The sequence below is a fragment of the Dromiciops gliroides genome, chromosome 3 (assembly GCF_019393635.1).
Source record: "Dromiciops gliroides isolate mDroGli1 chromosome 3, mDroGli1.pri, whole genome shotgun sequence".
Taxonomy (NCBI): Eukaryota; Metazoa; Chordata; class Mammalia; order Microbiotheria; family Microbiotheriidae; genus Dromiciops; species Dromiciops gliroides.
Genome location: NC_057863.1, coordinates 331,056,296 through 331,068,375, shown reverse-complemented (window position 1 = coordinate 331,068,375; position 12,080 = coordinate 331,056,296). Strand labels below are relative to the sequence as shown.

The following is a 12,080-nucleotide window of genomic DNA, read 5'->3' as shown; positions in this document are numbered from 1 at the left end:
TCCCTTCCTTTCCTCCTTCTTTCCATCCATCCATCCATCCATCCATCCTTCCTTCCTTCCTTCCTTCCTTCCTTCCTTCCTTCCTTCCTTCCTTCCTTCCTTCCTTCCTTCCTTCCTTCCTTCCTTCCTTCCTTCCTTCCTCCCTTCCTGTCTCCCTTCCTTCCTTTCTCCCTCTCTTTATTCCTTCCTTTCTCCCTCCCTCCCTCTCTCCTTTCTTTCCTCCTACCCTCCTTTTCTCCTTTCTTTCCTCCCCCTTCCTTTCTTATTTCCTTCCTTCCTTTCTCTCTCCCTCCCTCCACAAGTAATGCCTATATATCACCACATTAGCACTACCACAAAATGAAACCAGAATCCAGGGCTGCCAAACCACTGATGATGCTCTTTTTAAGCTTTTATTTTGGAGCAAGGTTTTGCAGACTCATGGTTCATTTCTGTGTCAAATAGCAGAGGCCTTTAGATCGCATCCCACTCTCATGAAGGTGGAAAACAGGTGGGGCCTCAGGATGCTAAGGCTCAGAGCCCTGTGTGAAGCTGCAGGTGTCCCAAAGGGGCTACTCCAGGGGAAAAGGTAGCTTTTAATGCTTTCCTTCCTGGGAAATGTTGTAGCACTCTGTGAGGGCTCTGGAGATTCTGGCCCTAGGAGCTCCCCAAGCCATTAATAATAGTCATCCCACAGACTCCCCCAAAAGGCCAAATTAGCAATGTAACAGTTCTCACTGCTAACCCCTACTACAAAGACAACCGGCTCATGGCTCTCCACCAGGTGGCAAGGGGATCCAGCAGCAGCTACTGCAGATGAGTTGGCACTGATTCATTCCCTCCACCCTCACTGTTTCTTCTTTGTAACTAAGGAAAGAATCATCAAGGCAGATGTTAAAGTGGAGAAATAGTTGGACACAAAAGAAATGAAGAAGATAAAATAGACTTAGCAGATTTCTTTGGCTTTCAGATACCATGTTCAGGTCTTCCTTTCCTTTTTCTGTCTCCAGCTAAAAATTGTCCTTAGAAGGGCCTGGTTCTGAGGAAAACAAACCGGACAACTTGAGAACAGAGACAGAGAATGGGGTGGGGGGGCAGCTTGTTAGAATAGATAAATGTCCTGAATGAAATTTGAATTGGGAAGATCCAGACTTGAATTCCAAGTCAGATAGTAGCTTTTTGACTGTAGGCAAATCACTTCTGGGTTTTTGTTTTTGTTTTTTTGGGGGGTCAGGAGGACAATAAGGGTTAAGTGACTTGCCCAGGGTCACACAGCTAGTAAGTATCAAGTGTCTCAGGCTGGATTTGAACTCAGGTCCTCCTGAATCCAGGGCCGGTGCTTTATCCACTGCGCCATCTAGCTGTCCCCTGGGCAAATCACTTAACCTCATTCAAATTCGGTTTCCTCCTTTATAAAATGGGGATAATAATAACATTATCTCATTGGGTCCTTGAGAGGTCCTACTCTATGTGTCATGAAGCATATTTTGCAGATAAGAAAGTTGACACTCAAAGACATTAAGTAATTTGCCCATGCTTACATAACCATTAAGTGTTGGATTTGAGATTCAAACTCAGATCTTTCTTTTTTCTTTTTTTGGGGGGTGAGGCAATTGGGGTTAAGTGACTTACCCAGGGTCACACAGCTAGTAAGTGTTAAGCGCCTGAGGCTGGATTTGAATTCAGGTCCCCCTGAATCCAGGGCTAGGTCTTTCTTGACTGGAAGCTCAGCACTTATCCCAGTCTATTGTGTTGCTATGGAAACTCTAGCAAGAGAAAGGGTAATTGCATATGACCTGACTTGACTGGAAATAATATAGGAAAGGCTATACACAGGACTTTTTCTCTCTAAAAAGATTTCTCTTTGCCGGTGGACTAAGTGGCAACTTATCTAAAGCTTTCTGCTTATCCTTAATGTCTCTTGGTACCATTCTCCTTTTAGATGGCTAGGGTATCCGACAGATGTCCCTCCTCTTTCTGGCTCAGTGCCATAGTGCCATCTCTTTCCTTTTCTCCTCCACATCCCCACCCCACACACTATGACCTGGTGCCAAATAAGCCAGCTCAGTGGGCCCTCAGAGATATACTAATTTATAATTTAATTCCATCCTCCTGACATGAATGTTTGTGTATCACTATCTTTAGGACTATTATTGAGAATTACGTTCTCTATCCACAGAAGTCATTTTTGAGTTAGTAATTTCTTTGAAAATCCATGTGTTTACGTGTTCTTTTTAAATGCTCCTCTTCTATAAGAGACTGGTAGAAAATCATGTTTTTTGTTAAGTGATATTTAAGCTGAAATCTAGGAAAGGATCACCTGACTGCCAAATCACTTCTCAGGGCAATGCTCAAAGCATACTGCACAAATACATGGAGGATTGTCAAAGTTATGATTGCATGAATCCAGAATGCAAATTGCATTTAGAATAAATATCCATATTTTTTTGCAAAAAAAATGTCATTTTAGGACAGTGCTATTTGAGCATTAACTCAAACTTGGAATGGGGAGGATTCGTAACAGTTTACAGTGTGAATGCAATCTAGAGTTTCTAAAATAAAAAGGTCCATTTTTTTGTTAGAATGCTTTCTGAGAGAAAAACTACAGAGCTAAAAACTGTATAAATAAAGGTCTAATTTAAGCTATAGTAGCCTTTGGGTGTTCCCTCACACATGGACCCCTTAGAAAAGCTACCCCAGGAGTGAGACATTCTGTCAATCAACTTAAAACCATAATTCATGAGTTCCCCAAAGAATTCATTAGTTCAAAACAAGACATTTAATCAAATCACAGAGTAAATAGAGTGACAAGAAAATATCCCATCCATGTAAACATGGGTTACAATCTTCCACATTTCACCAGTGGGAATGGACACATATACAGAGAATGTAACATGTAGAGAAGGTATGCACATTGCGAATATGTGTGAAAAGCCTTGTGCCAAGAACCAACATGGCCAGGGCTCCCTTATTAAGGACACACATGTCCAGAGTAACTGACATCTCTAAGATATAGGATTATTGATCTCTTCTCATAATCTCATCATGATGGTCTCTTGTGGGTGTCACATCCATGCTGTCTGCTAAGCATCATGTTGCTTCTCATGAGTATCTACTAGTCTCATGATTGCCAGACTTTCTTGCCTTGATCTTTTCAAGACCATGTCTTTTCCTGTCTACTAAAGTGTAATGCCTAGAAAGCCTCTCTCTGAAAAGACCTGCAAGCAGAATTTTGTTCTTACAAACACTATGAACTATCATAACCAGGTAAGGGACATAGACCAAAAAGCCAGTCAGCATGACCTCAGGTTAAGTTTAAGTATATTCTTTGTACTGTCTAATTCTGGGACTGAATCAAAGTCCCAAATAACTATCTGAATTGGGGTTATGTATTTCCCATAACATCTGTTTAACCTTTTGTGGGGATTCATTGTCCCCCAAACTCCTTTTAGGGGTCTCAGATAAAAAAACAACACACATGATCTGTATGGCGTCTGGGACTACAACAAAGATCCTTTTGTCACCAAGACCCTAGTTGATTAGCATATTAATTAAGTTGAATGAACAGAAACTAAACAAAGAAGAAAACATCATTATCCTCCATCTTCTTGGCCCACATTCTTGCCTTTATCCTGTATGTCTGTCAGCAGCAGCAACAACAGCAACTAAAACAACTGATCTGGATTTTGTATTGTATTCCAAACAATCCAATACCTTGCTTCTACATAGGAATTATTTTAGTCAACTGTGTTCACGTGATATTTTTAGAACAAATTTCCTTCAATAGTTTACAACAGGCTATGAATTATCTCTGCTTTTATCTTGCCAGAATTCTCAATTTCCGGTTCCATGGTCCCTTTCAAAGAAGAAACTTTGACGTGGGCATCCAGAAACCAAACATTTGTAATTCCAAATATAACAAATCTTAGATCCAAGAAATAGGTGATTACTAGTGAAGTTTTATGAAAATCACACCAATGAACCAGTGGGTGACCCTAGACTTAGCAGAGACTATTATAGTTAGAATACAGATTTTAAGAGTATTAGCTTCTTTGAATGTAAGAAGAATCTTTTTGTATTTGTTTTTGAGTTAATTCATACTAAAATGAGAAATCATCTGAGAACTAAAAAATCAGGAAAGCTCTTACCTTTCTTTTGAATTCTATAAATAAATAATAAAAGGAAAGTAAAGATTAGTAGCTGTAGAGCTACTAATCAATATTTTCATTTCCTATCTTGATTTGACTCATTCTCTCACACTTTCAATTGCCACAGCCTTAGTCTAGATTTTGGTTTATACCTTGATTATTAGATAATAATAATGATGATGATAAAAATATTAATAGCAGTTCACATTCATAAGGCAATGAAATACAATCTCTCTGAGGGTAAGGACTTCTTCCTTTTTGTTTTTGTATCTACAGTGCCTAACGCAGTGCCTGGTACATATTGGATGCTTAATAAATGTTTGTTGGTTAATTGGTTGATATGTTCCCTTACAGTCTACAAAGCATTTTTCTAACAACAACCATATGGAGTAGATTGTGCAAGTATTGTTATCCCTTTTTTGTGCATGAGGAAATTGAGGCTCAGAGGACTTGCTCCAAGTTATACATTGGAATGTGGCAGAGTCTGGAATCAGACCAGGTCCCAGTGATTCTTTCAAACCCATCTTTAGTGACATACTGCTATCCTGTGATGATATCATTCATTGCATGCCAATCACTTCCATAGTATGTCTTTACCAAAAATGTTGGTCATATTTAAATTAAGATGGGTAAATATTGTTATATATTTATATGTTCATATATATATATATACATGTACATATAAATACATGTATACTTGCATGGGCTATATCACAATGCATGTTGTTATAGAAAAAATATTTAGCGTCCCTAATTTTGTAGTCCTAGTTACATAAAATCATTTAAATGCCTTTTGTCTAGAGAATTGCTGTTTACCTAAGAGGGTGTGGTAAAAGGATTCTGCCAATCCCTGCCATTTACCTGTTGGACTAGAAATCATTCATCTCCCAATGACTTCACAAGAAAATTTACGTCATTTGTTTTGGTAAATGCAAGACTCAAATCAGAGTTCAGCTTTCTAAGGCACCTGTACAGATATGGGGTGGTGGTGGTGAAGGGGATGGAAATGAGATGAATCCCTGATTTAAAATGTATAATGTGTCCCTTCTAAAAATGAAAACTACGTCAATCAGTGAACTGAGAAGAAGATACATCAGGGTTTTTATCAGATAATAAGCATGGTAGAAAAAAAAGCAACCACATTGAGTTGCCCTAACCAAATCAGTAGGGAAAACAAGTCCAAATCTAGATTTGTGCTAAGTCAAATCTGCATTGCTTACAAATAAACCTGAGCATAAAGCAGCCTTCAGATCAAATGGATCTGAATAAAAGCTGAAAAAGGTATCTAAATGACAGTAACCTAGAAAACAAAGCCATTTGAATATGAAGGCTACTGCTACATCCACAAGGGCATTTCTGTGGTGAGTGAGCAGCAGGGTATCATAAAAAGAACACTAAGTTTGGAGTCAGATGATCTGAATTTGAATCCTGCTTCTGCTAATTGCTACTTCTGTGACCTTGGAAAAGCCATTTAACTTCTCTGAGCCTCAGTTTCTCCATCCATAAAGTGAAGGAAATGGACTAGGATAACCTCTAAGGCAAGAGTTCTAAACCTGGGGTCTGTAAACTTGTTTTTAAAGTATTTTAATAATTTAACAAATTTCAATATAATTGATTTTGGGGGGGCAATCTTATGTATTTTTAAAAAAAAAACATTATTCTGAGAAGGGATCCATAGGTTTCCACAGGCCTTCTTTGTTGTTCCCCAAACGCAATATTCCAACCTCTTTCTCTATGCCTTCTCACAGGATGGGATGCATCCTTCCTTGTTTTTATCTCACAGAATCCCTAGCTTCCTTCAAAGGCCAACTCAAGAGCCACATCCTACAGGAAACATTAATGCCTCTCGTTGCTAGTGCCCTTTCCCCCAAAAAATTACTTTTTATATATATATTTTGATCTTGTTTATGTTGCTTCCCCCACAAAAGAACATAAGCTCTTTGAAGACAGGTACTATTTCCTATTTGAATTTGTATCTCCTTGTTAGGCACCATGGTATGGTCAATAGACAGCAGGCCCAAGAGCCAGGAAGACCTAGGTTCAAGTCTCACCTCTGACACATACTAGCTATGTTACTCTGAGCAAGTCATTTAATCTGTCAGTGGTTGGGCAACCCTCTAAGGCTGTAAGTCACATAGTAGGTGTTGACCTACTAGGAATTTCTTCAAACAGGAGTTCCCTCTACCAGTGAAATCACAAGTCTTATCTCCATCTCCAGTATCTGGCACATAGGAGGTACTTAATAAATACTTGGTGAATTGTTGATTAGAATTAAATTATTAGATCCTCACAATAACTCTAGGAGGTAGGTGTTGTTGTATGGTGTGTCCAACTCTACATAATGCCATGGACTTTTTCTTGGCAAAGATACTGGAGTCATTTGCCATTTCTTTCCCCAGTGTGTCCCTATTTTAAAGATAAGGAATTGAGGCAAATAGGGGTTAAGTGACTTGCCCAGGATCATACAGCTAGTAAGCCAGATTGGAACTCAGGTCTATCCTGAGTCCCAGCCCAGCACTATATGCACTGAACCACATAGCTGCCCCAAGGAGGTAGGTAGGTAATGTATGATTATCTCTATTTAATAGATGAGTATGCAGTAGTATGCATAATGGATGTAGTAGGATTCAGGATGGTATAGTAAAAGGACTGGAGTGAAGAGACCACTGTAATAATCCAGGTTTTAATCCCTTCATACCTGGAATGTTGTTGATGAGGATGATTATAGCTAACTGCTATGTAGCACTTTAGGGTTTACAAAGAGCTTAACAAATGATCTCATTTGATCCTCACAAGGATACTTTTATTATCCTCATCGTACAGATGAGGCAACTGAGGAAGAAATTGACTTCAAGTCTTCCAAACTCCAGGTCTAGCACTTGATCCAATACACCATCAAGTTACTTTATTATTACCTATAGGGGATGATGATTATTCTCAATACATATAGTTTTTGATCAGTGTGCTTTCTTTTAAGATTAAGCAATGCCAGAACCTATCATTTAAAAGCATGCAAACAGAAAATAACAAGACTATAAAGCAGAGATATGGGGGTTACTCAATAAGGGCTCTTTACTTCTAAGTACTCTCATACTTATGTGGTGGTATTGAGGAAATAACCATATATGCTTATATTCCCAGTGTAGAAAGGATCTGATGATAAATTTCTCTCTTCCTGACTCATAGAATTGTGAAGATGTCCAGTCCCAACCTGAACATTATGACCTTGATGGGCAGTGGTCTGACATACACAAGTGCATATCTCTTTGGTGTCCCAGTTCAAGATATTTTTCTGGGACCCTCCATGACAACACTCATTCAGGTAGGTGGGAAAGAGAATAAATATACCTGACTACTTTGCGTCTCATATATCACCTTCAAACATGTCTCTGTTTGGCCTAGTTGATTCATGACGCGCATTCATAGGGGCCACATTTCTAATGGAAAGTTTTATGATTGAAAGCATTCTATATGCCCATTTCAGGTTATTCAAACATTTTTCTCCTTTATTTTTGTTGTGTTTCATTTCTTCCTCCCCTTTCCAGAGAGATAGCCTTTGTATAAAAAAGAAAGCAAATTTTAAAAACAGTTTAGAAAAATTAACTGACATATCAATTGAATCTGACAGTACAGATAATGTTCCAATCCCATAGTCCTCTATTTCTGGAAGGAAGTGAAGGAGGGACACTTTCTCTTTTCTTCTTCAGGTCCCAACTTTGTTCATGGCATTAAAAAGTTATCTTCCTGACACACTTGCATGGACCCCATAATCATAAAGATGTGTGATCCAAGACCCAGGAATGGGCCTTTAGCTTTTTTTTTTTTTTTTTTTGCAGGGCAATGAGGGTTAAGTGACTTGCCCAGGGTCACACAGCTAGTTAAGTGTCAAGTGTCTGAGGCTGGATTTGAACTCAGGTTCTCCTGAATCCAAGGCCAGTGCTTTATCCACTGCGCCATCTAGCTGCCCGGTCTTTAGCTTTAAAGAAGCTAAAACAGGTTCTATGGAGTGTTTAGTCAGGCATCAAAGACACTAAGGTCATCCACTGCATCCTGGATAATCACCAGGGGTCTTGACTTTTGCCTTGCCACTGGACTTCGATGACTAGAAGAGTGAGTCTGACAACTTTGCATAGTTCTATCTCACTTAAATCCAATCCACATGTAAGTCAAGACATCAGCCATGATGTCACTGGTAGTCTTTGAAAAATGAAAGATGAACAGCAGAAATAACCATAATTTTTATACGTTTATTTATATTTTAGAGGCAGATAAGGGGCTCAGAAGATAGAGAACTGGACTTGGAGTCAGGAAAATCTGAGTTCAATTCCAGCTTCAGACTAGCTGTGTGACCCTGGGGCAAGTTACTTAACCTCTTTTTGCCTTAATCCACTGGAGAAAGAAATGACAAACCATTCCAGTATCTTTGACAAGAAAACCCCATGGACAGCTTTGGTATATGGTCTATGGGTTCATGAAGAGTTGGACACTATTGAATAAGTACTGTTCATTTTTATACATTTATACAGCACCTTATAATCATGTAGCACACCCTCTAAGTCTATCTAACCCTAACTTACACTCACAAGTTGGGTCTATGGGGTATAACTACCCCAAGTCCAAGATACCTGGGGAAGCCACACTCCTAAAACTATAATTCATGAACTCACAGCAGTGAATTTAACTTTAATGGTCAGCCAGATGATAGTTATCTTAAAGCAAGGATATATGCTGAAATGACAGGTCATGAATGGTAAAAACAAAACATTTCTTCCTCCAAACCTGAGATTCACTCTGCTATAAGCACAACAGTGAGAAGAATGAATACACACATAGAATTAACAAGTAGAAAGGCACACAAGTAGGAAACACATGTAACGAAGGCATCTCATACCCCTGGTCCTACAACGCCCCAATGTCTTTTCTCTTTTAGTGGTGTCTTCATGCTACACCTTCTAGGCACAGAATCTCTGCTGGGCACATTGCTCCACCAGATTCCCTGTCCCTGTCCTTCTCTACAGCTCAGTTTAACTTTGTACCTGAAAACTCTACACCTACCTTGGGGTTGTGGTGGTAATATTTGACCAAGTTAAACCAGAAACATTAAGACATTAACAAGGAAGTTATATCATGATTATATTCATAATTTGTATCAAGAACATATTGACTTGACTTGCATATATATATATATATATATATATACACACACACACACATACACTCAATTATATAGAACTTAGATTTATAAAGAAAAACAATTGTTAAGAATAGAAAATTAACGATATATTTCAATACTCTGCAATCAATATAGTATTAAATCAGAAAGATAAGGAAAAAAGGTTCAAAGAACCATAGATTTAGAGCTTGAAGGGACCTTACAGGCCATTGAGTTCACCCTTTCCCCCCATTTTTCAGACGAAGAAATGGAGGAAGACAGAGTTTAAGTGACTTGCCCAGGATCACATAGTTAGTTAAGTTTGGGAGATTGGATTTAAATGCAGCTCTTCTCTAATTCCAGTGCCTTATTTACTATATCATGCTGCTTCTAGGACAGACTTGAAAACTTTTAAAGACACTAGATTTAATAGGTATATGGCAGTAACTTGGGGGGAGGGAAATCAGGATATTTTCTTTTTCTTAAGTACATATGGAATATTCACAAAAGTTGATCATGCTCTAGGTCATGTAGAATTCCTGGGTAAGTTTAGAAAAGCAAAAATTTTAATTACTAGACTTCAGGCAACAATTCAATAAAATTAGAAATAAATAATGCTCATATGATCAAGAAGTATAGTCCTATGTGGTAAAACAAGTTATTTTATAATAAAATGATTTATTGAATTTTGCCTAGATTGGCACAATTATAGAAACCATAAGAGCCCAAAGAAAATACCATAACAAAGTTTGTGTGAAAAATCCAAAGTAATATTCAGAGGAAAGTTAAAATACCAGTGGCTAGATTAAAAGAAAGAAAGAAAGAAAAAGAAATGCAACAAAAACTAGAAACTGAAATCAGAACATGAAAATATAATCCAAGGAGAAAGGGGAAAGTTTTCCAAAAAATAAAGAAAATGAATAATAAGAAAATAGAGTAATTGATAAAACTAAAATAATATATATATATTTTAAAATTCAGTAGCCAAATACATAAAGAATTGGTGATCTGAACAATGGGAAAATTTTCTCCAATGATTCATATTACAACTCTTTCATGTCTACTTCACAGCTCTTGTCCATGTCCTTCCATAAATTTACCATAGAATCTTGTTATGGAATTGAATAACATTGAAAACCATCTCTTTGAAATGATCATAATCAGTGTTGATGTCATTTCTACACCCATTTCCATTTTCAGCTTCAATAATTTGAACAGTTCAAGTTGGAGTTGTTTTAATTGCATACCATCTCTACCATTTTTATTCTTCCTTCTAGGTTTGTACTAAAGGTGATCTTTGCTCGAAGATGTAGTATGACTATATATAGAATTCAGGAATGATTCAGAAATGATTCCCACATCAGTAATGAGTCATTTCCTGTCTGTTAATATATAATCACTTTCAACTTGGTGTTCAATTTATTTCTCCACGTATTTCATGATGCATTAGCAAATATAAAGTTTCTATGCAGACTAAATCTTTGGTTTCTCTCATTCCTTATTCCTGAACCTTGTTTTCTAACATTTTTTCTATCTTTGGCTATTCCCACTTTTGCATTAAAGTCATCAAGTATTGAAGACTATGTTGATTTAATTTGAAAGATCTTTTTTTTTAGTTCTTTGTAGAATTAATTTTTCTACCTTTTCATCCTCTGTGACAAATGTTGCTCCATAATCTGCTACTATTTTCATATTGATAACTTTGCCAATACTTATCATGGATACTATAATATGAGAAAACCAAATTCCCCATGAAATGTTGACTTGGAATATATGATAAAGGTAATGCTGCCAACTCCTTTATTAGCCTATCCAAGGGTAATCGGGTGCCATCTTTTAATTGGCTATAACTTATTTCTGTCTTCTGGTTTCAGTTTTAGTGAGAATTTGAAGGCTAATATGATGGTTTCTAATCCTCCACTTGTGATTGGATGAAGATTTCATAGCTAGGGTACTAACAGCTAAGCTGAAGTTTAGAAATGGTCTAAAAAATGTTAGCACCTTTAGATTGGTTGGTTATTAACAGACCAATAACATTGAGAATTAGAAAATTTAATCAAAAATGAAATAAAATTCAAATGAGCAAAATTAGGAACAATAAAAGGAAGATAAATTAAAAAGAAATTAACATAAACTCAATCTAATAAATTATTTAAAAGAGACTGATGAATACTTACAAAAATAAAAATGTAAAAAATTATAAAATAGGACACATGTATGTAGCTATACATACATACACATGCTCATATATAAAACCTAAATAATATAGTCTCAGAAGGCAAAAAAGTCAGAGTATCAGTCATTAAAGAGGTACCAAGTAAAAAGGAATGGAGACTAGAAAAATCCACCAGGAAATTTTTCCAGACCTTCCCAGAACCTTTGGAGAACGTGAGGGATAGTGGAAAGATGACTGAATTTGGAGTCCTAAGACCTGAATCCCGGCTCTGCTACTTGCTATCTGTGTGACCTTGAGCAAATCACTCAATTGAGCCTTAGATTATCCCTGTCCTTATCTATAAAATGAGGAGATTGGGCTAGAAAGTCCCCAAGCTTCCTTCTAGCCCTAAATCTTATGATTCTAAGTAATCTTTATATTACATATAACATTTCTAAATATAGAGAAAGTCTATTCATATCTTTCTTTGAAGTAAAAAAAAAGGTGAAGTTTTGATTCCTTAACTTACCAAACAGAAGTCATAATATGAAAACTACATGCTGATTTCATTAATGTTTTGTATATGAAATATTAAATAAAATATTGGCAAGTATAATAGAACGATGTGACAAAATTTTTTTTATTA

At 37.0% G+C, this 12,080-nt stretch overlaps 1 protein-coding gene across 1 annotated transcript in view; it reads left to right on the top strand.

Moving 5' to 3' along the window:
- Window positions 1–12,080, top strand: part of GPR156 (G protein-coupled receptor 156) — a 120,159-nt gene that overhangs the window by 66,369 nt on the left and 41,710 nt on the right. The window contains exon 4 of the mRNA XM_043996117.1: window positions 7,314–7,449. Coding sequence (XP_043852052.1) covers window positions 7,314–7,449 — 136 coding nt within the window. The remainder of the gene's footprint in view (window positions 1–7,313; window positions 7,450–12,080) is intronic.